The sequence below is a fragment of the Cryptococcus neoformans genome (assembly GCF_000091045.1).
Source record: "Cryptococcus neoformans var. neoformans JEC21 chromosome 3 sequence".
In the NCBI taxonomy this organism is placed as follows: Eukaryota; Fungi; Basidiomycota; class Tremellomycetes; order Tremellales; family Cryptococcaceae; genus Cryptococcus; species Cryptococcus deneoformans.
In genome coordinates, this window is record NC_006685.1 from 210001 (window position 1) to 236434 (window position 26434).

Sequence of the window (26434 nt, forward strand, 5' to 3'; positions counted from 1 at the left end):
GACCTGTGAACCAACGTACTGCATCTTGCTTCCGACAACGAATGAATAATGATTGAACAATTGGTTTCTCTGTTGGCTGACCTCAAAAGTTCCATCAGACATCACCAAAGCACGAAGATACTAAGCTGCCCAACTGTCTGGTGTTTGCGCCTGCACGCTCTGCACACTCGTTGTCGAGGGATGATGGATGTTGGACATGTGGTGACACTTCCTGTGCATGTGGTAGTATTAGTACAAGTAGTATATGTACCCCGACGCGTCGACGCGTACTTCCGGCGCTGCGCGAACTGCGAAACAGACGTTGCTGTTCAAATGGTACACGTGTCACATGCGTAAAGTCTATTATGACTAATTCGGATCAAAGGCGAAGGGATCTTATAGTCAGATGGTAAACGGTAAAAGGCAAAGTCCCATCTCCTTTTGGAAAGCCTTCGTCAGCAGTATAATGGAGATTTAATCTCGCCAAACATAACGAGTAACGAACCTTAGAATTGGCATAATAAGAGTCATGTTTCGCGGTGTCGGCTGAAGATGGTTAATAAACGTGTTTTAACATTGAGATTTTGAGATGCTCTGAAATTTGATACGCAGGCGAATGAATAGTTAGGACAGACACACCGACCCCCATGCTCCGGATGTCAAAATTGCAGAGATGATAGAGACACGATGCTTACGACGACATCGGATACATACGAACTATCTACGAACGCGTCCTTGATCTACTACTACTCCTCATACTACTCCTCGTACTCCATTGCCTCTAACCTCTATGCTCCGTCGCTCGTGTATTTGCACATCCTTCGGATACGATAAAGAGGGTGTTGGTTTTGGGAGGTAAATAATTTACCAGGGGTAAGCTATTAGATGGGAGATGCTATTCAGTATAATGCCCATGGAAATGAAAACGAGACAAGCGAAGAGTAGAGGAAGGAAAAAAGGATGAAGATGATGATGAAAAACGAGATAAGGATGAGGATGAGGACGAGGTCACGTAAAACACGGACAGGAGAGATGGGCCCACATAGTGAGCATTCACAGAACGGTATGAATTAGTACTTACCACCACCGGGGGCGCCGAAGTTCTGAGACTTAACGCTGGGCGCAGGCTCAGCAGCAGGGGCAGCGGCAACGAGGGCCGGGGCGATGAGGACAAGGGCAGCAGTGAAAAGGGTGGTGAAAGACATTTTGCTGGTTGTGTATACAAAGAGTGCTTGTACAGGTGTGGAGTTTGGAGATAGACTTGGTGCTGATGAAAGAAAGAGAAAAGAATTGGGAAAGGATGGAATACGAGGGGTTTATATATGCTGACGGCGGGGAGGCGGGGGGATTTACAAGGCTTTCGAGATCACCGACGTGCCCTGAGGACCCTGTGTCTCCGGCGCGTGGATCAAACCACAGGAGCATGTGAAAATGGGTAGTTTATTAAAGTTCCGGGCTCGGCTGTTTCAGCATTGGGCCATGACCGTGTATCTCCTCCTGTATCCCGTCAATCGGTAACTGCATCTGATCGTCTCTCATCGGCACTACGTGGCCCCGCAGCATCTATGCATGGAACGTATGCGCGGTGCATAAAGCTCCCGGCTAGGTCCGCAGCGAAAATGGCAGCTGCACTTGCTATACACTCCCGTCTGCAAAGCCGCTACACATCTGACCGGCGGCGTCAAAGTGGGTCAACTGTCATCAGCGTCCTTGGGCGCAAGAGGAAAGGAAGACGGCAAGACAGCCAGACGGGAACGGTCGTGCTTGATCAAGGTTCTCTGTGCGAAAGCGGCCGAGTCGACTCTCCTTTTTACCGTATTTGGTTAGCGCGTTAACGCTCTTTATCAAGGAACACCCACGGGAAAATCATCGTCATGCATCGCATACCAGGGACCCTCTTTGGCCTGAGTGCTCTTTGCTCGTTGCCAACTGAAACTGACTTGGACGCTGGACTTTCCGATTCACCTCTCATCTGCTTGTTGGTCTTCTCTCGAATCTTGAGGGGCCTTTCGTCCCGAGTTGAAGATTTGAGGGTCATCTCAATAGTTCATGCATATAGTATATAGCGTCATCTTGTGCCTCGTAGGCAACGCCATTTTTTACTTTTGGCCCCGAGCGAGCCTGTCGGTACTCATCATGATCTTCAATCTTATCAGATCGGGGACGGAGAAGGAGTAGTCGCACGCTTGTTTGTTGGGTTTGGGTGTTGGGTGTTTGTCGTTCAGAATTTCAACCGCTAGCGTGACGGCCAGAGCTACACATATGCATCTGCATTTCGCATGGACGGAGATCAGAGCTTCGAGATATGCAAGAAGAGAAAAGTGGAAGAGTGAGGCAACACCTCTCACGTGATCGATCATCCTCCACAGTCGCGTCTGTTAGGCTGTGGACGGAGTGACAAAAGTGATCTCACTTCTTCCTCTTCTTGATACAGATAGTTCAGTAGCATGGAGGTTGTGTTACTACTTGGAATAATACTGGTAGCTCAAGGTTACATCACAAGCCGCCTTTCAATTCGATCTCTTGGTCTTCTTTCTCCCCTCTTTTCTACAGAATCTAAGGTCCTCCACAATCTACATATCTCTCTAGTAGTCCTTCGTTTCCCTGTTACTTTGTACCGTTGGCAGCCGTCTCCTATTATGCCTCATACCTCATGACACGGTAAGTCATGAGTATTATAGTGATATGGGTCATGATTATTGGCTCCTTGCAGAGAAGATGAATGGTGATCAGCGGTAATTAAGATATTGATCTATTGCACTCTGCCTAGTGGACTTCTTGATCCCTTCTTTAGGGGATTTTCTAATGCATTTAATGCATTTATGCGGTAATTGGGAGGAATGACCCTTTGCATCTATAATTGCCGTTCAATTACCGGACTATTTGTGCGCCCAAAACTGGGGGCCCAAAGGGCAAAAAGTATGCGGAACCAGAAACTCCGGGAACTATTTCGGACACCCCCCCTATTTCTTTTGGGACACCCCCCCTCCTTCTACTTTGGGTAATTTTGACAGAGCAGCCGATAGATAACACCATGGACCCTGCAGCGCATCCCTGAGGCCCTTATGCCTGTTATTTACGTAATTAGTTCAGATGATATTGTCGCGTGCGCCAGACTGCAACATTTTACAAAAGTAACGAACAACAAACGCGTTTTTTTCTCTAATAACGCGCCTCCTTTTTGCTGTCATTTAAATACTTTTCATCCTCCTAAGAAACTTATAACGTATTCGAAAACATCATGGCTTCGACTGATTTGCACTCTTCGGATCCTCTTTCTCCCCAACCCGGTATCTGCCCACCTTCTCCTATTATCCGCGTCCCAGAGGCCGAAATATACTCGGGACATCAATCAATGGCGTTTGATTTTGATGAAGGTAATCTCCATGCCATGGAAGGTTCGGATTCATCGGAAGTCTCCAATATTGCCGACGAAGAGGATAGTGAGGATGACATTATCCAGGCTCCCATTGACTCCTTCAACGACGACGAGATGATCTCTACCCCTGGGTTCGACGAGCAAGCGTACTACCAATCTAAAGATGAGTGTAAAGGCGCTGTCCAGGCTTACGCAGCCTCACAAGGCTTCGCTGCTGTTATTAGGCGGAGCAAAAGGAAGAAGCCAACGAAAACTCACAAAGAGGGCAGAGAATTGATACAATACTCGTGCATCTTTGGAGACGAGTATCGCTGCACACGAGGGGACAGTTTCAAAGATGTGCGCATTAGGACTATACAGACCGTAAAAAATGGATGCCCTTTTGCTGCTGTGGCTTGGGAGATGGCAGAGGCAGAGGTAAAAGAGCATGGTGGAGACAAATGTTGGACTTGGAAGGTCGTGAATGCCTCGCACAATCATCCGCCTGTCGCCAATATTGGAATTGCACTTCTTCGGCGTGCTTCGCGGACGCCTGAAGCCAAAGAGCTGATCAACACGTTGATCGACAGCCGGACTCCATTCCCCTCCATCATCAGTACCATGTCTCAGCGTTTCCCAACGGTAATGTTGACATCGGAAGACTTGCATCGTCTCGCCTTTCGTCGTCGTGCAGATCTCCGTGCTGGCTCCAGTGCAAGTGCTGCTTGTATTCGGCAATTAGTGAGCAATGATGAGCTCCATCGTCCGTTTGTCAACACACGCGATGAACTCATTGGTTTGGTTTACACCAAGCGAACTGCTCGCGCACTGATTCACCGATTTCCCGAAGTCCTTTTCTTCGACTGCACATACAAGACGAACCTGTACCGGATGCCCATGCTCCATATCGTCGGATCCACATCGACAGGTATGACATACACTGCAGGAGTCATCTTGATGTTGCGTGAAACCACAAACTGGTATACCCAAGCTCTCAATTCGTTCTTCGAACTTGTCGGCAAACCGGATGTCAAGGTTGTCATTACCGATCGTGACCCAGCACTCATCAACGCTCTCATGTCTGTCCTCCCCAAGGCTTACCGCTTCTCCTGCTTCTGGCATCTTCAAGAAAATGTCAAAAGCAATATAAGGCCCTGTTTCGTTGACGAAGAGAACATCGTCATGGCTGTCTCGAATTTCTGCAAAGCTTGGGTACGGTATTGTGTACATGCAAAATCGGATGAGCAGCTTGAGGAAGGTTATCGGAAGATGGAAGAACTTTATCCTGGTCAGAAATATGCTCGAGCGATCTCGTATATCCGGGGTTTGGATGAAATCAAGGAGCGCTTTGTACATGCCTATATCAACAAGCAACTTCACTTCGGACAAACCGGTAATTCACGCTTAGAAGGTCAGCACGCAACTCTTAAGAAATCAATTGACACCAAGTACGGTGATCTTCTGCTTGTCATTGGGTCTCTAAGTACGTATTTTGATCAGCAGTGGTTGAAAATTTTGAAAAGAATTGAGCTCGAGAGAACGAGGTGTGCTACACATATTCCCAGTACTTTTGTTCGGGTATGTTCCTTCCTTCTTTCTGTCCTTTTTGTAATCGTGCTGATATAATTGTTTAGTTAAAAGGCTCCATATCCCGCGCTGCAATGAAGCTTCTTGCTGAGCAGTTGACTTTGGCCAAAAGATATTTGGGTGATTACGATGAAGGTGTCGATGACTTTGAAGAATCACACCCGTGCAGTGGCTCGTTTACAAAATCCCATGGATTGCCCTGCGCCCATCGTCTCATTAGCTTCGTCCGGGAAAGAAGACACCTTGAAAAGGATCACATTCATCCTCACTGGCGTCTCGGGTCTGCCGCAAGTCTCAAAAGATACCTTGACCATATTAACAGACTTGTTGGCACCCCAGATACATCAGTCATACGGCTGGATGATGTATTTGACTTCGGTGAGGACCAAGAACTTATCCTCGATCCACCCATTTTAAGCACCAAGCGGGGAAGGAAGGCCCCTAATCCACCAGTGTTGCAGGAAGACCGGATGTCGGCACCTTCAGGAAGGTACTTGACTCAGTCAGAAAGAATTATGGGGGCTGGATTGACCCAGCGAAAAAAAGGGCGCTGTAAACACTGCCAAAGTTCCACTCACTATACCAAAGACTGTGCGCGTGTTCAAGCGTCTCGAAGGGTCGACAAAAACCAAGAAGCTGAGAATGCAGGTGAAGACAGAAGAGTTCTTGTCCCAGATAGCGATGATGAGGAAGGAAATGAGGAAGATCTTGTCGAGGTACCGAATGAAGTTGGTCCTTTCATTCAAAGATTAGCCCAACTCGATGACCTTGCGCTTACATATTTTATAGCCCAATCTTCGTCCAAAAAAGCATTCTCGGTCACAATATCCTGCCCCCTCTCAAATATATCCGTCACATGCTGTTCAAATGCAGCATCTTCCTCCTGAACCCTCGGTCCCCCAATTACCCCCTTCTTCCCAATTCTATCCACCATTATCACAATACTATCCCCCTGCTCCACAGCATTACCCAACTTCAAAATACCATGTGCCTCCTACCCAGTATATCCCTTACAACCAAGTATTATTCCACAATCATTCCGAAGCCCCAACTCCCTATCATTACCCTTCTGTTAGTGGATACAATAATCTCCAATCTCCTCAAATTTACCAATACAACTTAGAGAATAATGTGGGCAAGGATGCGAGCATTCGATCGCAGGAGGATAGTATTATAATGCAGCGAGGGAGAGATCGACATAGCTGGGAATGAAGGCGAAGGAAGAATGAATAGATGTCGAAAGAGGAATAGATGTCACAAGAAGAATAGATGTTTATAATATTAGAGGACTGAATTTACTATGCACGAAAAAGAACATTTAGTTACGTAAATAACAGGCATAAGGGCCTCAGGGATGCACTGCAGGGTCCATGGTGTTATCTATCGGCTGCTCTGTCAAAATTACCCAAAGTAGAAGGAGGGGGGGTGTCCCAAAAGAAATAGGGGGGGTGTCCGAAATAGTTCCCCAAGATGTAAGACCAAGGGTGGAGGTTAGGTGGAAGATCCAAAGAAGAGAAGGTGAAACAGCACCCTCATATTTTGCCGATCAAATTTAAAAAAAGAAGTTGTGCCGAAAGGCCCGGAAATAAAATTAAACGAGACAAGCTTCACAAAAGAAAGCGTCAGAACGTGAGACGCGTGTAGCAGAGGTGATTATGCGGGGCATGCAAGCGTATTGGAAATATAGCAGCATATATGCAGTACAAGGCAGGAAGGGGAAGGACATGCAAAGAGCAAAGGACGGCAGGCCACAACAACAGTTCCACTGCAATCTTCGTCGCGTGTTACCACCCGATGGCTGAGCCTGAGCTGAGGGTTAATAATAAAGACTGTGCCGCTGCGCGAATGGCTTGATTCGCTTCCCGCCGTGACACTGCGTTCAAGGTATCTTAAAAGACGAATCTCTTCATCCTGTCACAACACCTGACGGAAGGCTCGAGCACCAAAAAAGTTCAGCTGCATTACAACAATAAGGAGTGCGACTGATGCATACGTGTTACTGGGAATGAAACAACGGAACGGGCGGGATGCGGGAAGTGTAAAAAAACGCGTCGTATAGTTGTCATTTTTTCTTATTGTTCAGCGCAAATTTTTGTAATCAGGGAATTGGTCCCGACTAATACCTCACTAATGGTCTCGACGAGCGATTAAAAGTCAGGGAAGGGATGGAACTCCGATCAACGAACGGATCCCGGACTAGGCGGCGCAAGTCCAGGCTTACCGCGGGACGAGGCGAGGATAATTTGGGGTGCGTCGTAGTTATTCCGCAGACTGCAATTGAATCCCGGACCCTGAGCTGAATCTCGACGCGTCTTTTGTTTATCGATCAACAGCGGCACCCCACACCTCGCCGCATAATCTTCCTCAGCATGACCCCATTTTCTTTTCTTCATCTTCCTCTCTTCACCCGCCAAACTTTCTCTTTTTCTTCCTTCCAACCCATATCCAACCCGGGAACCTGTCGCTTGACGTGCAACGTTCCAGGCTTTCATTCACTCACCCTCATTTACAGCTCGCTCAGTGAGCCTCGAACAAGAAATACGTTTTTCATTCGCCGACCAGCATCCAACAAGGTATAAAACACTGACAGTTTGTGGTGAGTATCCTTCCCCATCCTTCAACACTTTTACCACCACTTCCAAACGAGCAGCGCTCACACCAGTTCTTGTTTGCTCCACGACAGTCTTTTGACAGTTACCACTACTACACTCTCTTACAACAACCAACAAAACAAAACAAGCAAAATGTTCGCCAAGGCTGCTGTCATCGCCCTTGCTTCGGCTTCTATCGTCGTTGCTGCTCCCGTCAACTGTGCTAGGGCCAAGCCCACTACTTACGACGAGGGTTACCTTGAGTCTTATGATGCCTGTAAGTTACCTTGACCATTCAATCATCTCGTTTTGATCGCGTCTGACATATGTGCACAGACCACACCAGGTACCTTGCTCTCTCTTGCTCCACCCAGCACAACACCACCTTCTTCGACGACTGCTGTCACCCTCTCCTCGCCACCGAGACTCTTGCCGACAACCGTGCTTCTTACTGCACTCCCAACTCTACTGCTATCGCCTCTGTCAATGCCACCATCGCCGAGGCTACTGCCTCCGCCACTGCATCTGCCGATATCGAGGCCGAGTCTCAGTACAACAACGCTTCCAGCTACGCTGCTGAGGCCACTGCTTCCGTCACCGCCGAGGCTACTGCTTCTGTGACCGCCGAGGCCACTGCTTCCGTCACCGCTTCCGCCGTCAACAACCTTGCCGACGTTGCCCAGCAAACTGCTGCCAGCTCTTATGAGGAGCAGCCTACCGCTTCTTCCAGCAGCTCTTACGGACGTGCCTCCGCCTCTTCTTCCTCTTCTGATGAGGAGAGCGCCACCTCCACCTCTTCTTCTTCCGCTTCCGACTCAAGCTCTACCTCTTCTTCTGAGGTCTACACCGGTGGTTACGCTACTTTCTACTCTCAGGGTGGTGTTGCCGGTGAATGTGGTACCGTCCACTCTGACGACGACTATGTCATTGCCATTGACTCCAACGGATGGTGGCAGGACTACGAGTCCAACGACTCTTCTCCTTACTGCGGCAAGTCCATCACTCTCACCAACACCAACAACGGCAAGTCTGTCACTGCTGTCGTCGCCGATGTCTGCCCCACCTGTGAAACCGCCAACTCTCTCGACCTTTCCATCGGTGCCTTCAACCAAATTGCCACTGAGGAGGACGGTATGGTCCCCATCACCTGGTACTTCACCGACTAAGCGGTCTACCTTGATGGTATCGTTTATTCTTTGTAGATCTTTTCTCGTATCTCTTTATTATTTTGGTGTTTCTAGTATCATTCATCATCTTTCACGAGTTCATGACAATCTTTTATCCTTCATCCTCCGTAGTGCGGTCTTTGGCCTTTCTTCTTTGTCTAGCTTTTCAATTCCCGTTTTAGGTAGCGTTTCTTTGACTCCTAGTGAGCTTTTTTCGTCTATACCTATAGCGGTGTTTTTGACTGGCGCGCTGAGTAGAACGGTTGAGTCATGAGTTGTACTGGTGCTTCTCATGAGGAAGAGAAAATGCATATGAGCTAGTCTCACCTGTAGCCTTGAATTATCACTTTCGTTCATTCTTCTTTACATCTTTCGACCGTTGTTTAAATTCTGGATTTACCGTTGATCGCGAACGCAGTCTCATTATTATTCAATTATGCCAAGGTCACGAGTTTCGAGCTAGGAGCTAACGGTACGCTGGCGTCGTTAAGAACGGTGCATGGATGGCGACCCCTTCATTCGTTCCTGCTTGCATTTATATTACTACTACTGCACTTGACGAACGCCGAAGCGGGTAGTTGGCAGATAGGTCAAAATCGAAGCACGCACTGCACGGGTGGTGCATCAACTTTGGATTTTAATGCAGTTGTATCATTCGATAACCAGCCCTATGCAATTCACAAAAAAAAAAAACCAAGAAAGAAAAGTACAACCATGACACGAACTCTTTCCCCCTTTTTGAATCCGTCGTACACTGTAGTTACACTGACAGAACATGTATATTAACATACAAAAAATATGGTGTAATTTACATCATCCCACATGTACATGTCCATTAACAACTACCAGCTCTCCACCAGCACCAGCACCTCCTAGACCGTATAAGCCATCCAGACCCGAATGCGCGCGGGGTGCAAGCCCATCTTCGACTTTGGATTCGACAAAGGCCTTGATTCGCGGAAGGACATCGTTGAGAACGTCGACGACTTTTGCTTTTTCTGGTGGGGAAAAAATATTGGGAAATTGGTCATTTTTTTTTTTCGTCAGTGATTTGTTTCCTCGACGCCGGGGAGGGGGCGGGCGGGGGGAGATGGGTTGAAAAGACATACGGGATGTAAACACCGCGTCGCCTAATCTCCGCTTAACCTTTTCATCTTCCAATACCACATGCTCGGCAGGCACGTAGATTTGATTACACTATTACAACAAACAAACAAGCATAAACATGACTGGATTGATAAAATTGATATGCAAAAGACTCACCTGCTTGAACCAGCTCAACTTTTCCTTATTTGACGGATTTGGTCTGACCAAGGAATGTAAGCCGGCCACTTGCACCACAGCCTTCACCTTGAGCTCGACATCCCTCGCATTGACAAGATCCATGATCGCCTGACAGCCTGTACCGTGCCCTATGAACACGACCTTTTCGCATTCGGACAGTTCAATGTAATTATCCCAAATGTACTTCATTAATTTGGATTCCATGTCGTTGGCTTGTTTCACGACCATCTTGGGGCCTTCCTGTTTAGTTGGGGAAGAAGGACCGGGCGAGTCAGTGAACAGCTGGCTGTTGCAATGGGAGTCGGGAAGGAACGTACGGGGTATTCGGTAGGTAGTTGCTTTAGGATATTGACATCGATGATGTTGTAGCCTTTTGTTTTAACCCATGAGACAACCGCATCGCTCGTATCGAGCTGGAAAAGGAGGAAAAAAATCAGATTGTTGGTTTACTCGCGAAATAAGCATGGTGGCGCCTTACAAGGTAGCTGTTCGCCAGGTGGATGTTGGTCGACCTTGCGCCGTCGGTCTCCACTCTCAGGTTACCACTTTGAGAAGATTCGTATTGTCAGAACAGTTTCCCCCCTTGCATAAAACGGGAGCTACGACTCACAAATCATGGACAAACACCACCAGCACTCCCTTTTCTCCAACTTCATACATATTCTCACTATTCGCACATCGAGTCAGTCCATCCTTTTCATACTGGCAAGACAAGGATAAGGACAATAGAAAAAACGAAAGCGACCCACTTGCAGATGATCTGACCGCCAAATGCAGCTTCTAATTCTTGGCTGGCCAATGGTATTTGATACAACTGGTGTTTGGTAAACATGTGGTGTGCGCGATGGATTTTCAGTAGGTCTGGGATTGTATACACGGGAGAAGTGCCATTCTCAAGCTCGGTAACTACATTGCTTCGTATCAGTTTCCATTTACTTTAAACGGAAGATGAAATGAGAAGCGGGAGGAGGGAGGGAGAGAAGAGAAGGACATACCTTCAGGCGGTTCACAAGCCTTTACATCGATGCACTTCCAGTACTTGCTCTGTTCAAGCGCGACCTGGTAGACCACCTCGGTAGCCGCTTCGGATGCTCGCATGATGCCCAGCTCGGGCGGGATTTCACCCAAGAGGACACGGGCGACGGCGAGGGCGGAATCGGAGATGGCTCGGAGATTGTATCCACCCTGTTATGATTCAGTCAAAGGGTTCAGTGTCGGGGGGTTGTGGAAGAGAGACTTACTTCAAGAGCGACGACAAGCTTGCCACCAGCCAATGAGCTGAGCATATGTGTCATATGTCCGTAAGCTGCAGGGGTGACACGACATTGACCGAGCATGTCTCCGTCCGCAGCATCGAATCCGGCAGAAACTGGGTTGTTGAGACTGTCAGTTTTCTGGACGGTTGAAAAGACAATAGGATCGATGCAAGTCAAAAAAAGGATTTACTGATGACGAGATCGGGGTCGAACTCGTATGCTATTGGCATGATGATCCGCTGGAAAGCATAGATATAGTCGGCATCACCGAAACCCGGTCCAGGCCAGGGGATGTTGACAGACCTGGCCCAGGCAAATATGAGCGTTTACATTCTCTTTTTTGAATAAACGGAAAGATAATACACCACTTACTTGCCGACACCTTCACCATCACCGACCATGTTGAGAGATCCGAAATCGCTGTTGGGGTAGAATGTTCCTCCTTCATGTCTATGTAATGACATGTAAAGTACATCACCATCATGCCAGAATGCTCTTTGTGTACCGTTACCATGGTGGACGTCCCTTTTTTGTGTTTACAGGGTCAGAGAAGGGTTTTCAGTCTAATGAACAAACGGACTTACCAATCCAAGATCAAGACCTTTTTGGCCAACCCTTCCCTCTGCATCTCCCTGGTAGCCACTGCAACGTTGTTGAAGAAACAGAAACCCATATGTTCGTTGGGCTCTGCGTGATGGCCCGGCGGACGTACGATGGCAAAGGCGTTGCGCACTTCATTCTTGCAGACTGATCGACATGCTTGAATCACACCTCCCGCAGAAAGACGAGCACAGTGGGCAGTCTCACGGCAGACGTAGAGGGATAGCTGATCGTAGTACTCTTTCATATCTTGAATTTGCTGATCGCTCAACACTAGAAGAGGGAATGATGAGTAGCTGGTCAATGGACTGGAAAGAGAGAATATGGACCCACGCTCCGTAGCCTGCACTTTATCCCACATCTCCTCGCCATGCACCAGCAAGACTTGCTCAAACTTGACCTCTTCAAAATCCAGCCTCTTCATCCGCCTGATCAACCCTTGCTCCGCCAGCCTGGTAAAGATCCTCTTGATCCGCATGGGATCTTCCGGGTGTCCGTCGCCGTTATCCATTACATTTTCTGCGGTGGGCATGTAGCCTTCCATGCAGTGCAGCATCATGAGAGGGTCGTAGATGTAGCCGGTACGGGCGATACGTGCTGCTGCGCCTGGCATGGCCATGGTTGTATGGCTGGGCGAGTTGCCGACGTTTGTGGGGGCGGCGGGGGGCGGGCCAGTGTGCATGGCGGCTGTGTGTGCCATCCTGCGGTGCGCTGGCGCGGGGCGGAGAGAAGGGGGAGCACAAAGGGGGGAGGGGGAGTGCATGTAGAGCACGAGTAATGTGGAGGGCTGATTAAGGGTGTCCCACTGTCTGCAGCAACACATCCACCGTACTGGTGCCTGCCCTCCACCCGGCGCTCCCTCGGAAATTTTGGATCACACATCGCATCTGCCTTTATCGCACATCCCGCACTCACCGAAAAATGGCGAAGCACTCTGCACACAAGGGCAAGGCCCCAGTCACAGACAAGAACAATAAGCGCAAGAGAGACGCACAGGATAGCAGCCAGGGGGACGCACCCGTCGCTCTCTTTGCTGCTGTCAAGGATACCGAGTTGGACGACATTTTTGCAAAGAGCGTAAGTGTCTTGCCCTTTTTTTTTTCTGCAAAGCGATCGATGCTCATATACCGACAATCCAGAATGCCTTTTCTGCACCTGCACCTGTTGCCAGTACATCAAAAGCTCATCTCCAGACTACATCTGCTCCCGCAGCCAAAAAGGGCAAGAAGAGCCCTTCACCCGAAATGGAAGAGGACGTGCGAGTAGACGATCAGGATGAGAGCGAGAGTTCCGAGGAAGACGAAGATGGAGAGGACAATGAGGCCGAGCTTTCCGAGATTGATGAAGAGTTGCCGGACGACGACGACGAGGATGTTTCTGATGCCGAGAGTGACAGTGAGGCGGCCAAGGCCAAGGAGACTAAAAAGACAAAGAAGAGCAAGCTCGGCAAGTATGTGCCTGCTGAGGAATCGGTACAGGACAAGAACAGGAGGACTGCGTTCATTGGTAACCTTCCTATCGACGCTGCAAAGTCCAAGGTGAGCTCTATTCTTTGCTTCCCCCCTTTTCGTTTGGATACGCCAATCTGATAATCGAAACGCAACAGTCGACATTGAAACAACTCCGAGCCCACATCATGTCATTTGTCCCATCTGCCAAGATTGAATCTCTCCGATTCCGATCTGTTGCCTTTGCCACCCCTACCGCTGCGCTCCCCACTGAGGATCCTGAGAAGGACGCCAACCAGCGTGCGAAACGAGAAAAGGAGCGTGCTGCCGCTTGGAAGGCCAAGCAAAACGCTGATGGGGAGGATGCGGAGCTTGACAAGGCCAAGGTGTTTATCGATGCCAAGGGAAAGAGAAAGGTCGCTTTCATCAAAAAAGACGTGCGTCCCTGATACTAGCTACCCATCATCTCGCATACATAACATTGGCTGACAAGGTTATTCATACAGTTCCACTCTGAGATTGACTCTTGTAACGCCTATGTCGTCTTTGCTTATCCCCACCCTGACCGAGCTGCCAATGTCGCCCCGATCCTCGACCCCTTTGAGGCTGCCGCCAAGTTCATCGCGTCTGCGAACAGCAGTACCTTTTCCGGGCGTACGATCCGCGTCGACTCTGTCCGCTTACCTTCTTCTGTCGGTCTCGCCGGCGCGTCCACTTCCCTGAGCAAGCGGGACGCATGGCTGCCTAGTAACACGGATCCCAAGAAGAGTCTCTTTGTGGGCGGTTTAGACTATGCGGCCAAGGAGGAGGATGTCAGGGTGTTCTTTGAAGAGTTGGTCAAGGCTGAGAGGGGTGCGAACAAGGAGGGGAGCGGAAAGTGGGTTACTGGTGTGAGGATTGTGAGAGATAAGGAGACTCAGCTCGGTAAAGGTTTCGGTTACGTTCACTTTGCTGTGAGTATATTCCCGAGGAAAAGAAGAAAAAGGGTCTTATGCTGATATTCAATAAAATAGGACCGAGAAAGCGTGGAAGAGATTCTCGCAATGGACGCTAAACAAATCAAATTCGCCAAACGAACGCTTCGTGTGCAGCCATGCAAGACCATCCCTACCGCCAACACTCTTCAAAACACTATCAAAAAGATCGCTGCCGGCTCTGGCGGCGCTTCAAAGGACAAGACCAAGAAAGCTTATGTCCGACCGGGTGTCATCCCCAAGGGCGACCCTGCGCTCGGTGACAAGCTCAAGAACCTGTCCAAGGAGGAACGAAAGACTATCAAGAGCTCTGACGCTGATCGGCAGGCGAGGAGGTTGGCGAAGAAGAAGGCCAAGATGTCGTTGGAGAAGGACAAGGCGAAGGGTGCGGTCAAGTTGACGTTGACAAAGAGCGAGAGGGAGAAGACGAGCGCGTCAAAGAAGCCCAAGGCGAAGAAGGGGAAGAAGAGGGCGCCGTCTGCGGTTGCAAAGATGAAGGGTTCAAGGGAGTAGACGTGTGTATTTTTCCTGTGACTTGGATTATTCTCGTGCATGATGTATTGGCTTTGTTAATTATTAATGGCGACGGCTTGTTCGGCCTGTTCGGATTTACGTCGGCGATGTCCGTTGTGATAAGTGCCGTTTTATATACGTACATTTATATTTTGTGGGGATTTTTGTATTCACTCCACACACAATGCCAGGCCCGACACCGTCAGCGCACCAGGTGCTCGTGTACTCGGGCCCCGGGGTGTCGCCGCTCTCCCTCTCGCACACCCTCCTCACCCTCCGCCTCCTCCTGCTCCCCCACTACACCGTCCAGCCCGCAGCCCCAGACCTCCTCGCACTCCAGCCATGGGAACCGTCCTGCGCACTCCTCGTCGTCCCAGGCGGCAGGGACCTTCCCTACGTCGACGAGCTCACGCACAAGCGGCCCGTCACAAACAGGATCAGAGAGTATGTCCAGCAAGGCGGCCGCTTCTTGGGCATATGTGCCGGAGCGTACTTTGCCAGTGCCGAGGTGAGGTTTGATGTCGGAGGCGGTATGGAAGTTGCCGGGAAGAGAGATTTGGTGCGTTTTTTTGCGATGTGGAACAGGTTTCGAACTGCGTGCTGACGGTGCGAATCAGGCCTTTTTCCCTGGGCCTAGCAGAGGACCCGTATTCCAAGGTTTTCAATATGCGTCTGAATCCGGATCCAGGGCTGTCGTCCTCAACCTCGAATCTTCCAAGCTCGAGACACTCAACCACATCTATTATAACGGCGGCGGCCAATTCATTCTCCCTTCGCCTCCCCCTCCAAACGTCCAAATCCTCGCTCGCTTCCAAGAAACTTGTTCCGACCCATCAGGACAACAACAACAACAACTCGTCGCCGCCGTCTTCACCCAAAACGGCAAGGGCTGCACCGTTCTCTCCTCTGTCCATCCAGAATACCCTCTCTCCGACCCTCCGGCGAGTAACGCCATTGCTAAACTGGACGTGCGGCCGTCCCAGGTGGAGGTTGAGATGAGCGACAAGGCTCGTTTGTCGTGGGTCGAGGAGTTACTCATCAAGCTCGGTTTGACCCCTCCCGAACGTCTTACCGCCGCAAACCGGGCCAAATCCTCAGCCGACTCGGAGCACGAGGATGAAGACCCGGCTCTCCTCCTTCACCCCACTCACCCTTCACCCATCTTTTTCTTGTCTCATCCCAACCTGCCGCAGTTACCCGAGGCAGCTGTGAACAAGCCAGAACTCAAGGGCAAGATGGAGCAAAGAGATGGGTGGGATGTTTTGAGGGATGCGAACGATGAGATTCGTTTTGGTACGACGGAAGCTACCTCGCCTGAACGAGCAGCCTCTGAAGATGGTATCACGCAATGGCTTGCGCAAGCCCGTCGTACCCAGCCCGTGTTCCCACCTTCCGTCGAAGATCTTTCGATACAATCCGACTCTACCCCACAACCTCCCTCTCCACCCGATTTGCACGCTCTCACCAAAACCATCCTCCTTCCTTCGCCTTCAGTCGAATACTCTTCCAGATGGACTCCATTGTTCAACTTTTCTACTTACTGGGATGAGCTTGATCAGGCAAGGAAGAGGAGCGGTAGACGTTCAGGCGTGATGCGGCAGGGATCGGATGGACAGGGCGAGCGGTGTTCATTGGGTGACTGTGTCTTGTACGGTGAAACAGTGACGAGTACTCAGACGATGCTTGACGGCAACCCCCTTCTCCTCACCAATCTCCCTACACCGCTCGTCTTCCTCGCGTCTTTCCAACTTTCCGGCCGAGGTCGAGGCTCCAACATGTGGTTATCCCCACCTGGCTGTCTCCAATTCTCACTGCTTCTCGACCTCCCCGCTTCCCTTTCATCCAAAATGGTTTTCATCCAATACATCATGGCTCTTGCCGTCTGTGAAGCTATCGATGAGGATGGGAGATTAGGTGTTAGAATCAAGTGGCCGAACGATATCTATGCCGAGGTTGAAGGCGTGGGTGGGACGGAGATCGGTAGTGGAAAAAAGGGCAAGGCCAAGTTGGGTGGGATCTTGGTGAACACTAGTTTTGTCGGCGGGAAATGGAGAATTGTTGTTGGTAAGCTTTGCATTTTTTTTTGCAACCCATTTTATCCTACTTCACCCCCTTCTAATGACCTGTTTCTACAGGATGTGGTATCAACATTCTCAACGCTCTTCCCACATCATCCGTCTCCCAACTACATGCTTTACTCGCCGCCAAACTTTCTTCCACATCATCTAATAAACCTCTTCCGCCTGCACCTACCATGGAGGGTACCTTTGCTCGCATCATGAGTTCCTTTGATGCGAAATGGGAGCAATTCATCGAGGAGAAGGGTTTCAAAGGGTTCATGGATGAATACCACGGAAGGTGGTTGCATTCGTCGGTTTTTTTCTTTTTCTTTATCCCCATTGATTGTTCCGTTTCCATGATCTCATACTGACTTTTTTGTTAATTATTAGAGGGCAAGACGTTCTCCTCACTACCACCGAACCCCACACTCGCGTCCGTATCCTCAGTATCACCCCAGACCACGGTCTTCTCCGCTGTATCCCCATCTCCGACAAACCTAAAGCCTCCACCGGTCTCACACCCCTGTACAACAGGGACATTGACGCCGGCGAGGATGATCGTGGTTCGTGGTCTTCTTCTCCCTCTGTTCCTAGGTCTGGAGCTGCTCGAGCCCAAACGCAGAACCACTCACCGTTTGTCGACCTCCAGCCAGATGGGAACAGTTTTGATTTGATGAGCGGGTTGATCAAGCGGAAAGTATAAGGGGTTCTGTGTATTGTAGGTATAAAAAGCTCGACATTGACATCCTGTCTTTATGAAAGGTTGTACTCCTCTTTGCATGGTTTGTAGTGAAAAGCTAATCTCTACTAACCCTCGGCTTTCCTTGCTGACCTTTTGCCTTCTCTCTTCTTTTTCTTTTTTGCTTTTTTTATGTCATTCCTTACTCGATATCGCAACTCAGAACCGAGCTTAGACACGTCGGCAGCCAATTATCCACGCTGCCGATGTCACAGCTATCGGAAGATCAAACCCTCTCGTTCATAGAGCTTTCCTCGACCAATCTCAACCTTGCCGTCATTTCGATCGGCGAGGTGTGGTAGTCACCTCTTTTTTTGGGCCCTGGGAAGCTTACTATGAAGCCTTTTCCCACTTCATGGTGTTCCTCTACGAGACATTCCGACATTTATTTTGGAAAAAAGGTCCACTATATGGTCTGACAGTAGCGGCCGACAGTGAATTGATGTCTCTGCTTCTCTCTGTGGACTGCTCTTGCCAGGCTGTGTATTGGATCTTTTTTCTTCTTTTTTTTTCTCATTTCCCTTTTAGCCATAATTTATCATTATTATCCGAACCCGAGCTTAGACACGTCTGCAGCCTACCCTTTTCCCCCGCTGCCGATGTCACAGCTATCGGAAAACCAAAATTTCTATCGCCAAATGCTCGCCTCGTCGTGGTGGTCTTTTCGGGCCTACTCGGGAAATGTTTACTGTGCTTCGGTACAGTGGCAGATCCCCACGAGGCATACAGAGCAGGAACCTTTCACTTTCTAGCTCGGGCAAATTGCGGACACATCTTTCACCTTCCTTTTTTTTGCCATTTTTCATGCATCATGTGCATGCGTCAGCCGTACGCACGAGGTCTATAATACATTATTATCCCCAAACCTATATCTTATTAAGCCCTTGTCGATCTCGATGACCCTTTATCCTTCTTTCGCAATGAATAATGCCCATTAAACGCGATCCTAATAGCCAAAAACCTTACATCGAGATCCGCGTGCGCCCCAGCCATGTGCACAATGCTAACCACTCTGTGTTGGAAACTGTTTGAACACTCTCGAATTCGAATTCGGATGGACTGTAGTTGCTCCTCAGAACGAGTAGGATCGTCAGACGAGGTGGATGGGGTGTAGAGACCTCGTGAGGCGTCACGTTGTCGGTCGAGGCGGGTTGCTTCCCCAAGTGACCACGCGTAGAGGTCATCCTGTAGACTATGGTAAATGAACGCGCTAGTCGTTGGAAAGAGCAAACTTACCATGGCATCTTTGAATTGTAATATAAGCTCCAATGCATCTCTCACAAGATCCAAAAGTATCTCCTATGATAACCATCAGCTGCGTTAATGGAAATGGATTAGCATTTGAGGGCACCCACTTCCTTATCTCTCTTCGCACTCAATAACAGCACTTTTCTCACAACCCTACTTAGGTACTTTCGATGAGCTGTGATAAGCGCATCCAAATCCCCTTCCCTTTTCGTTGTAAATTCGATCAAATCTGCCCATGAGCATTCTATAACCTCCAGCTGACAGAAAGCTTGTAGTTGACGAAGAAAGTGGACCATCTCAGCCTGGACGATGCGACAATGGTGCCAATCATTGTTCAAACCGGGTACCCGCTCATACACTTTAGACCCGCTCGTAACCCTCATCCAATTTTGGGTCAAAACTACCTCTACACGTTTCAACCTCCAGAGATGGTTGAACAATCGATCGTAATCACCCATCGCACGATGATCCAACACGGCGTTGAGAGGAGCCTCGACCTTGTATTGAAGCGCAAAGCAGTCCCACCCTGTTTCGCCGTGAGAGTATTCGAGGATACGAGCGTCCAGACGGCGGAGGATATCGGGAGAGTCGTATTGGGCATTGGAGCCGCGGATGGCGGACTCGAGATCGGAGGTGAGGTGGTGGCGGTAGAGGTTGATGGCGGGCTTGGAGAGTCGAGGGCTAGAAATGATCAGCATGAGAAAAGTGACCTTGGTTCAGCACAAAACTCACGCCATAGCTTCCATTAGTAGCTCAGTGAAATCACCAGCTCCTAACATCAGGTACGATTTGAGCGCTCGAAGGTGATCAAGCAATCTGAATTTGTCAAAGAAGATCTCTAATAAACGCTGAGAAGCTATTGAATAGGCATCGTCGATGGATCGTTCCAAGCCGGCCAAATCGCTATACTTGAGTGCTACAACTCTGTCAGACATTGACCCTCTTTTACATCCCATGAACTCACCTCGTCCTGCATTGGCTATCTTGGCTTGCGTCTCGATCCAGTCGCTATCATGGCAGCTATACCTGATAAAGTTCAAGCTCCGACCAGTGGAGAAAATCTAAATAAGAGAAAATCAATTTTTCAATCGACACATGGTTTCGCGATTCATATTAGACGACCTACCTTTTTTGCAAAGTCCTCGCCCACAAACCCAGGCACCATCTTTTTCACAAACACATACTTCTTTTCCCACAGCTTATACGCCTCCTCTTCTCCACCATCTGCGTCCATGCCCATCTCAAAGCCTACATCACCAGTCGGTGAAATTTGGCCCTCTCGAAATGAAACGTTTTCAGGGTTGAGCTGCACGAAGAATTCTTTGAAGGGATCATGGAGCTCGCCCGAGAATATCCAGCGCTGGAGAGTTAGGAAAAATGGTTTTGAGACCTACGGGAGCGCTTAGCACAAATGTGAGAAAACTATTCCTGATTTACCTCTTCAAGAATCTGGGTGGTGAAATTCCGGATCAGAGGATCACCATTACTTGTGTGTGAATGTAGTTTGGATACTAAAGCTCCACCATGGGTGTCTGACGACCGGGCATGTCAGTTCCTTCATAGTCATCCACACGATTGACTCACTCTTCGCCTCATCCACAATAGTACTCATCTGCTTCAACTTCAACTTCATATCCTCGGTCCATAGTCTGAGTCTCAGTAATGTGAGACCGCTGTCAGGCTGCTCTCCACTGGAAGACGCCGTGTTCATCTGGGATTCAAGTACAGCCAGTAGTCGGTGGTATTCCGAAAGCTCATGATGAAGAAAATGGCACAGACTCTTAAGATGACAGTATAAGAAATCGTCAACTTCATTTTGCGCGGATCATGCATTGTGACTGACCTGTTCAATCATCCCTCCTTTGCTATCCCCAGCTTGTCTGGAGTTTACAAAGTTTGTTACACGTCGATAAAGCATTCCCATCTCTGACAGCTGCATCAACAATGTCCTGGTGGGTTGAGATATCACTCCATCCTAATGCTTGTCAGCATGGTCTTCCCTCCATACATAATCAGTAGATTTCACCTTTTCCTCATCAGCAACGATTTCAATACCGACTACTTCGTCATCATATCCCTCCTCAATAATGGGCCCTTCCTTGCCTAATGGGAATCCGGTTCCCTCGCCTTCACGACCTCTTTCGGTAAGATATGGATTCTGTTCTTTCGGTGGTGAAACGGCAAAGTGTACATAACGCCCGTCTATCCCTTGAAGGAGGTAAAGTGTATCCCGCAAGAGCAAATGCTGAGGAAACGGTGGTTGAGCTAGAAACATTCAATCAGTCGAGGGAATAGAGATTATAATCGGCAACTCACAGCGATTAGCACGCCATTGATTGATAATATCCGCCTTAGCCTTGCCTTTGGCGTCGAAACCTAATAGGGAAATGTTTGGCACGGCGTCGACCAATGGTTGTCTTGACGAGCTGGGCTTTGTGGATGGGAAGGTTGGTGGCGGCATATTTTTGGGCGATTTAGAAGATCCGGCAACAGTCGATCTGGAAGCGTTGTTTGGATTGATAGGGGAGAGAGCTGCTAATAATTCCAAATGAGGATTGGGTGATGACAATAATTTCTGGCAACCGAGTGATGAGTTACTTCTGTAATCACGGGTTGCGCCCAGACTCACACCTCGCTCGAGCTTGTTCCAAATCGCATTGAATTTGAGGGCCTTCTCAGCGCCCCCTTCTTTCGCTCCAGAGCTAGTGTAGGCATAGATCATCCTCTTCACTGTCTCGGGCAGTGTCTCTGCAGACAGAGGAGTTGACGAAGGAAGGTTGCTATTCAAGATGTCAGCTCTAACGACCAATCTACGCCTACGCGATAAAACAGACCTGTCAAGGATTTTCTGACACCATTCCATCATCTCGGCAACACTTTCCCTTCTTTCTTTTTCTTTTGGATCATCTGTCCTTGTTCCTCGGACTGGGGCCAGTGACGGGACAAGAGAATATATGAGCTGTTCGAGAGGGGGGCGAGATACGGGCATCGCTGCTGTTCCCCGTGAGGAGGAGGCCACTGAGCTTGGCCTTGGTACCATGATACTGGTGTACGGTGCTGGACAAGATGTTCTCTTGGATTGAGTGCTGGTGTATCTTTGGTTGTTGTTGCCCAAAGCGAACGCGAACTACGCAACGCGTGCAAACGGAATTAAATTGTTTACATGTTTGGTGTTACGTAAGTGTGTTTTCTCGGCATCTGCCGTAGATTAGAGGAGATCGGGTTTCGGAGATGGCCTGCCGGTTATCTTGTCTCGTCGAGCCCATACTGAGACGCAGCGAGTGTCACTATCGAGTCGGTCACTTGATAGACACACTCCGCAAGCCGGCCTGTGTCTCCAACGGCACTCTGGCCTTTCTCGACCTCACAATACTACTCCAACGTCTTCCTTTCACAATCCCTGTCACTTCTCTCGCCTCACACCCATCCTCCGATTCCACCGGGTTACCAGCTTCTGATCCCGTTCAGACCTGCCCTAGTCAAATCCCCAAAGATTACTCGGACCATTCAACCGGTCATACATCCTCTTAGCGTTTCCTTTCATACCCTCGCTACTGCCACTTCTTCTCTATCGACTCGCACGACACCATTTCAGAGTGCACGTGTGCCACTATAAGAGCACGCTCATTCGCTTATCCGACCTTCATACTCTTCATTCAATCTCCAAACCAAGCACCGTATACAATGTCAACTCCCAAAGTTGTTACCTACCTTAGATCCCTCGAGGCCGTTCGTGACCGCTCGAGGCAAGTCTACAATCTCGGTGTCGACGGCAAGCTTGATCACTGGACGTTTGACGAGGCAAAGCTTGCCGACATAGCCGATTACTGCTCCAAGATCATTGAAGTGAGTCCGGTATGATTTGTTGTTGGATACATACTGATGAAACACTTACAGAGAGACTTTGGTGTCGACTACGCTTCCATTCCTCGTACGTTACCACGCCCCGTATCGTTGCCCAGCACCAGCTAAATCTAGCTTCTCTTTAGCCCACTGTAGGCGAGGCCACTTTATCACCCCTTCCAACAATCGAATCGCAACCCTCCTTGCCAAACCATCTTTCCCGCCCAAGTCAGAACCACTTTCCCGAGCTGGAACTCTTATCGATCTTTACCTCGTCTCAGTCCTCCTCGACGCAGGTGCAGGTCCGGACTGGACTTTCACCGAGACAGACGAAGAAGGTAACGAGACCTGGAAGGGAGGTCGAAGCGAGGGGCTGGCTGTTGCCAGCTACCACATGTTCATTAACGGATTGTTCTCTAGCTCCGGCAACAAGTTCCAGGTTGATGGCGAGTTTCCTTCCAACTGTGCTTCGACGATATGGCTGACATGGTAAAAAAGCAAACGGTTTGAAGAAACTTACACCCGAGCTTCTCGCCAAACATCTCCAAGTATCAGAGGACAACCCTATGACAGGCCTTGAAGGTCGCTGCAACCTCCTGATCAAGCTTGGTGATGCTCTTGCTGCTCGGCCAGACCTGTGTGCTACAGGACGACCAGGCGATCTTCTTAGTAAGTCCACCCTTATCTTAGCTTGCCAAACGGAAGTTGATAACCCCGTGATAGAATATTTCGAGCCCAAAGTCAAGGACAGTCTCCCTCTCTCAGACTTTTGGTCTACTCTTTTCGACCTCCTCCTTCCCATTTGGCCTTCCCGAGTCACACTCCCTTCCCACCCCACATACCCTCTCGGCGACGTCTGGCCCTGCACTTCACTTTCCAGGTCCCTTGATCAAGCTGGTATAGACAGAGAAGAAGGCGACGACTTTGTGCCATTCCACAAGCTTACTCAATGGTTGTGTTACTCGCTTGTAGATGCTATCGAAAGTGAGGCAGGATGGAAAGTTGATAAGGGTCTCGGACAGACCGGATTGCCCGAGGTGAGTACCAGGCCGTCTTTCGCCTTTTTTTGCAGGACTGATAATCTATGCCCTTTGTCTCCTGTAGTACCGTAATGGAGGGCTCTTTATTGATCTTGGAGCTCTCACCATCAAGCCCGAATCACTCGGAGGCAATGCTTATCCGAACGGTAAGGACAAACCTCCCGTCCTTGAGCCTTCCCACCCCGCCGTCATCGAGTGGAGGGCTGTGACTGTCATCTCCTTGTACGTTTTCTGTTCGCCAACCAGGTCGCAGCAAGATAAGCTGATGCTACTTCAGGGATCGAATTCATAATCTGCTATGTGAGAAGCTCCAGGTCGGCAAGGACGTCCTGGCCCTCGCTCAGGTCCTAGAAGCCGCCACCTGGAAGGGAGGTAGGGAGATTGCCAAGGAGAAGCGAGCTGGTGGCGGGCCTCCCATAGACATTGTCAGTGACGGTACCATCTTCTAGGAACCATATCCGCGTTCGTTGTACAATCTCATACCCAGCTACCGTTGTCCAATCATGCAGAAATTGTAAATAGTATAGCCCTAATGATCGTGAACTGCATTCTACACTACAGACGCTCTCTGTCTCTGCGTTCCACCTAATGCCCGTGAGGGTCAACCTCCTCCTTCTGCTCCGGCGCAACCTGTATACTATCGTCTATCCTCAACAAACTCGTCGCCGCCTCCAACGCGGACTTCAAACTCTTAATCTTACTCATCGTGGGCTCCAAAACGCCGGCTTGCCTGTTGTCAATCACTTCACCGTTGATAAGGTCGAGACCATAATACATGAGCCCTCTCTTGGGATCGTTCAGAGGGGCGTTCTGGGCAGCGTTATGGTATGCACGGAGCTTGGCGACGAGGTCGGTAGAGTCCTTGGCGGCATTGATGGAAAGAGTCTTAGGGATGGTGAGGAGGGCAGCGGCGAATTCGGCGATGGCAAGTTGTTCTCGAGAGCCCTGCGCAAATGTCAGCTCATCAGTAACAAAATACTTGCTAACAACTCACCAAAGTAGTGGCGAAATTTTCGAGATAGATGGACAAGGCAGTCTCAACAGCACCACCACCCGGAACCACACTTCCACTCTCCAACGTTCTCTTGACAATGGACAACGCATCGTGCAGAGACCTCTCCATCTCGTCAAGCATAAAGTCGTTGGCACCTCGCAAGATAACGGAACTAGAATTGACGATCTTTGTACCCTTGACAAGAATCAACTCATCGTCGCTAATCCTCTCCTGAACAACCTCTTCGGCGTAACCCAAGCTTGAAGCTTCAAAGGTCTCATCGCCTTCAAGATTGGCAAGAGATGAGATGAGAGTGGCGCCAGTGGCCTTGGCAATCCTTCTCAAGTCCTCCTTCCTGCATCGCCTAACAGCCATCGCACCAGCCTCAACAAACTCCTTTAACACGAGGTCGTCGATACCTTTGGTAGTGAGAACAACGTTCGCGCCAGCAGCGAGAATCTTGCGGACTCGTTCGAGGGTGATCTCGGATTCACGCGCTCGAATGGCTTCAAGCTGATCGGGGTCGTCAATTGTAATGTGAACACCAAGGTGCATACGTTGCTTGGCGAGGTTCATGTCGAGACAGGCAATTTTTGCGCCAGTGATACGGGTCTTCATAGCTGTGTCCTTTGTTAGCTGGGCCCTAGTGAGAGTATGAACATTGACGTACCGTGAGAAGCGACAGTACAGTTCAAAGCGTAACCCTTAACCATGAAACTTTCCCTGGCAGACTTTCCGTGGGCCTTGAGAACGTTGACAGCCTTGACAGGGTACTTCTTTTCACCCTTGGCGTTGATGGTCTTGACGGCAAGCATAGCGTCGACAGCAAGAGGTGCGAAAAAGTCATCGTCGGCACCGAGGATCTTAGAGCTCATAGAAGTCTTGGCAACGTTGATCAAAGAGTCCTTGCCGAGCTTGTCAACCTTGGTTGAAAGCTGTTCGGCCATGTATCTGCACGCCTCCTTGCACGCAAGTCTGTTGCAGAGTTTCAGCGTGATTAGCATTCACAAGCCGAAATTCAACATACCTGTAACCGGTGATCACAGTGGTGGGATGGATCTTATTCCGCACAAGCTCATTGGCCCTTCTCAAAAGCTCAGAAGCGAGGAGAACGACAGAGGTGGTACCGTCACCGACTTCTTTATCTTGCTGAGTTGCAAGAGAAACAAGTACCCGGGCCTAAAAACGTTATCAGTCGAGCATCAAGGATATTGAAACAGTGATACTAACAGCAGGGTGGGCAACTTCCAAGAGCGAGAGAATGGTAGCACCATCGTTGGTGATAGTGACATCTCCGACATTGTCAACAAGCATCTTGTCAAGACTGAAGCAAAATCAGAAAGGACTCGCGATGATCAATCAGGAGATTTCACAACGTACCCGACAGGTCCCAAAGATGACTTGAGGATGTTGGAAACAGTTTGACAGGCCATCACTATCCACCTCATCAGTTCCAGCTCTCTATTACACCCTGATCCTTCCTTGTACTGTCTGACAATCGACTAACCGTTGGCATCCCTAACTTCGGCACCACTTGTTCTGGTACCTCCCAAAAAAAGGCCCTAGCACGATTGTCAGCTTTCATGAAAGAGTCCCATGGAGAATGACTCACCGCCCTGGGGTCGCGCTGGTACATTGTGGAGGCCATTTTTGGTTGTTATAGAGGGATAAGATATCGTAGAGAACAGCTTGATTGACGCGCGAAGAATGTCGAGGAAGCTCAGAGGCGAAAGGGTCTCAGCGTGGCCAGCGGG

General features: G+C 49.4%; 8 protein-coding genes and 3 pseudogenes across 11 annotated transcripts; 5 read left to right on the forward strand and 6 right to left on the reverse strand.

Moving 5' to 3' along the window:
* Positions 1 to 637: 637 nt before the first annotated feature.
* Positions 638 to 1251, reverse strand: CNC00730 (hypothetical protein). Of its 3 annotated transcripts, none has more exons than XM_569370.1 (2): positions 1061 to 1251; positions 638 to 857 (listed from the first exon to the last, which is right to left on the reverse strand). In XM_569370.1, exons 1-2 carry the CDS (start codon positions 1182 to 1184, stop codon positions 844 to 846), a joined length of 138 nt encoding a protein of 45 aa, XP_569370.1. In that variant the 5' UTR covers positions 1185 to 1251; the 3' UTR covers positions 638 to 843. The 3 variants fall into 3 exon arrangements, with proteins under 3 accessions (XP_569370.1, XP_569372.1, XP_569371.1); XM_569372.1 differs by having other exon boundaries at positions 638 to 874; XM_569371.1 differs by having other exon boundaries at positions 638 to 1251.
* A 1918-nt stretch (positions 1252 to 3169) lies between these two features.
* CNC00740 lies at positions 3170 to 6170 on the forward strand (annotated as a pseudogene).
* Positions 5696 to 6182, reverse strand: CNC00750 (annotated as a pseudogene).
* Positions 6183 to 7273: 1091 nt separating this feature from the next.
* CNC00760 (conserved hypothetical protein) lies at positions 7274 to 9019 on the forward strand. Its single transcript, XM_569376.1, has 3 exons — positions 7274 to 7520; positions 7608 to 7792; positions 7852 to 9019. The coding sequence occupies exons 2-3, from the start codon at positions 7669 to 7671 to the stop codon at positions 8679 to 8681; spliced, it is 954 nt and encodes a 317-aa protein (XP_569376.1). The 5' UTR covers positions 7274 to 7520; positions 7608 to 7668; the 3' UTR covers positions 8682 to 9019.
* Positions 7858 to 9019, reverse strand: CNC00770 (annotated as a pseudogene).
* Positions 9020 to 9349: 330 nt separating this feature from the next.
* Positions 9350 to 12564, reverse strand: CNC00780 (histone deacetylase clr3, putative). Its single transcript, XM_569378.2, has 13 exons — positions 12155 to 12564; positions 11806 to 12094; positions 11594 to 11746; positions 11412 to 11524; positions 11207 to 11334; positions 10961 to 11150; positions 10715 to 10871; positions 10576 to 10632; positions 10444 to 10510; positions 10283 to 10378; positions 9945 to 10205; positions 9791 to 9878; positions 9350 to 9679 (listed from the first exon to the last, which is right to left on the reverse strand). Exons 1-13 carry the CDS (start codon positions 12519 to 12521, stop codon positions 9495 to 9497), a joined length of 2151 nt encoding a protein of 716 aa, XP_569378.2. The 5' UTR covers positions 12522 to 12564; the 3' UTR covers positions 9350 to 9494.
* A 164-nt stretch (positions 12565 to 12728) lies between these two features.
* Positions 12729 to 14806, forward strand: CNC00790 (RNA-binding protein, putative). Its single transcript, XM_569380.2, has 5 exons — positions 12729 to 12898; positions 12961 to 13359; positions 13428 to 13706; positions 13776 to 14222; positions 14283 to 14806. The coding sequence occupies exons 1-5, from the start codon at positions 12743 to 12745 to the stop codon at positions 14754 to 14756; spliced, it is 1755 nt and encodes a 584-aa protein (XP_569380.1). The 5' UTR covers positions 12729 to 12742; the 3' UTR covers positions 14757 to 14806.
* A 131-nt stretch (positions 14807 to 14937) lies between these two features.
* CNC00800 (biotin-[acetyl-CoA-carboxylase] ligase, putative) lies at positions 14938 to 17592 on the forward strand. 2 transcript variants are annotated; one of them, XM_569382.2, is made up of 4 exons: positions 14938 to 15315; positions 15374 to 16820; positions 16892 to 17126; positions 17207 to 17592. In XM_569382.2, the coding sequence occupies exons 1-4, from the start codon at positions 14941 to 14943 to the stop codon at positions 17517 to 17519; spliced, it is 2370 nt and encodes a 789-aa protein (XP_569382.1). In that variant the 5' UTR covers positions 14938 to 14940; the 3' UTR covers positions 17520 to 17592. The 2 variants fall into 2 exon arrangements, with proteins under 2 accessions (XP_569382.1, XP_569383.1); XM_569383.2 differs by having other exon boundaries at positions 16892 to 17592.
* Positions 17593 to 18350: 758 nt separating this feature from the next.
* Positions 18351 to 21902, reverse strand: CNC00810 (gamma-tubulin complex component 3 (gcp-3), putative). Its single transcript, XM_024656672.1, has 13 exons — positions 21638 to 21902; positions 21433 to 21583; positions 21120 to 21378; positions 20830 to 21068; positions 20647 to 20778; positions 20388 to 20583; positions 20241 to 20335; positions 19930 to 20193; positions 19768 to 19864; positions 19536 to 19719; positions 18911 to 19484; positions 18792 to 18854; positions 18351 to 18740 (listed from the first exon to the last, which is right to left on the reverse strand). Exons 1-13 carry the CDS (start codon positions 21841 to 21843, stop codon positions 18432 to 18434), a joined length of 2769 nt encoding a protein of 922 aa, XP_024512345.1. The 5' UTR covers positions 21844 to 21902; the 3' UTR covers positions 18351 to 18431.
* Positions 21903 to 22063: 161 nt separating this feature from the next.
* On the forward strand, positions 22064 to 24193 carry CNC00820 (conserved hypothetical protein). The gene is made up of 7 exons (XM_569387.2): positions 22064 to 22649; positions 22701 to 22734; positions 22793 to 23092; positions 23145 to 23315; positions 23370 to 23683; positions 23751 to 23908; positions 23964 to 24193. The coding sequence occupies exons 1-7, from the start codon at positions 22488 to 22490 to the stop codon at positions 24133 to 24135; spliced, it is 1311 nt and encodes a 436-aa protein (XP_569387.1). The 5' UTR covers positions 22064 to 22487; the 3' UTR covers positions 24136 to 24193.
* Positions 24174 to 26367, reverse strand: CNC00830 (t-complex protein 1, alpha subunit (tcp-1-alpha), putative). The gene is made up of 8 exons (XM_569389.2): positions 26293 to 26367; positions 26188 to 26242; positions 26061 to 26115; positions 25911 to 26004; positions 25708 to 25859; positions 25351 to 25655; positions 24681 to 25300; positions 24174 to 24631 (listed from the first exon to the last, which is right to left on the reverse strand). The coding sequence occupies exons 1-8, from the start codon at positions 26326 to 26328 to the stop codon at positions 24272 to 24274; spliced, it is 1677 nt and encodes a 558-aa protein (XP_569389.1). The 5' UTR covers positions 26329 to 26367; the 3' UTR covers positions 24174 to 24271.
* Between the last annotated feature and the right edge of the window lie 67 nt (positions 26368 to 26434).

Bases quoted from the DNA above. Each gene is read 5' to 3' on its own strand.
- CNC00730 (XM_569370.1), bottom strand. From the start codon at position 1,184: ATGTCTTTCACCACCCTTTTCACTGCTGCCCTTGTCCTCATCGCCCCG.
- CNC00760 (XM_569376.1), top strand. From the start codon at position 7,669: ATGTTCGCCAAGGCTGCTGTCATCGCCCTTGCTTCGGCTTCTATCGTC. The intron at 7,793-7,851 runs GTAAGTTACCTT...ATATGTGCACAG, and splicing joins CCTTGAGTCTTATGATGCCT to ACCACACCAGGTACCTTGCT.
- CNC00780 (XM_569378.2), bottom strand. From the start codon at position 12,521: ATGGCACACACAGCCGCCATGCACACTGGCCCGCCCCCCGCCGCCCCC. The intron at 10,379-10,443 runs GTAAGGCGCCAC...CTCCTTTTCCAG, and splicing joins ACCTGGCGAACAGCTACCTT to CTCGATACGAGCGATGCGGT. The intron at 9,879-9,944 runs GTGAGTCTTTTG...TTGTTGTAATAG, and splicing joins AGTTGAGCTGGTTCAAGCAG to TGTAATCAAATCTACGTGCC.
- CNC00790 (XM_569380.2), top strand. From the start codon at position 12,743: ATGGCGAAGCACTCTGCACACAAGGGCAAGGCCCCAGTCACAGACAAG. The intron at 13,360-13,427 runs GTGAGCTCTATT...GAAACGCAACAG, and splicing joins TCGACGCTGCAAAGTCCAAG to TCGACATTGAAACAACTCCG. The intron at 13,707-13,775 runs GTGCGTCCCTGA...TTATTCATACAG, and splicing joins TCGCTTTCATCAAAAAAGAC to TTCCACTCTGAGATTGACTC.
- CNC00800 (XM_569382.2), top strand. From the start codon at position 14,941: ATGCCAGGCCCGACACCGTCAGCGCACCAGGTGCTCGTGTACTCGGGC. The intron at 15,316-15,373 runs GTGCGTTTTTTT...GGTGCGAATCAG, and splicing joins TTGCCGGGAAGAGAGATTTG to GCCTTTTTCCCTGGGCCTAG. The intron at 16,821-16,891 runs GTAAGCTTTGCA...CTGTTTCTACAG, and splicing joins GAAATGGAGAATTGTTGTTG to GATGTGGTATCAACATTCTC.
- CNC00810 (XM_024656672.1), bottom strand. From the start codon at position 21,843: ATGGTACCAAGGCCAAGCTCAGTGGCCTCCTCCTCACGGGGAACAGCA. The intron at 20,336-20,387 runs GTGAGTCAATCG...CCCGGTCGTCAG, and splicing joins TATTGTGGATGAGGCGAAGA to ACACCCATGGTGGAGCTTTA. The intron at 20,194-20,240 runs GTAAATCAGGAA...GCGCTCCCGTAG, and splicing joins CCACCCAGATTCTTGAAGAG to GTCTCAAAACCATTTTTCCT.
- CNC00820 (XM_569387.2), top strand. From the start codon at position 22,488: ATGTCAACTCCCAAAGTTGTTACCTACCTTAGATCCCTCGAGGCCGTT. The intron at 23,093-23,144 runs GCGAGTTTCCTT...ATGGTAAAAAAG, and splicing joins CAACAAGTTCCAGGTTGATG to CAAACGGTTTGAAGAAACTT. The intron at 23,684-23,750 runs GTGAGTACCAGG...TGTCTCCTGTAG, and splicing joins GACAGACCGGATTGCCCGAG to TACCGTAATGGAGGGCTCTT.
- CNC00830 (XM_569389.2), bottom strand. From the start codon at position 26,328: ATGGCCTCCACAATGTACCAGCGCGACCCCAGGGCG. The intron at 26,116-26,187 runs GTTAGTCGATTG...TGAGGTGGATAG, and splicing joins CGAAGTTAGGGATGCCAACG to TGATGGCCTGTCAAACTGTT. The intron at 25,656-25,707 runs GTATGTTGAATT...ACTCTGCAACAG, and splicing joins ACTGTGATCACCGGTTACAG to ACTTGCGTGCAAGGAGGCGT.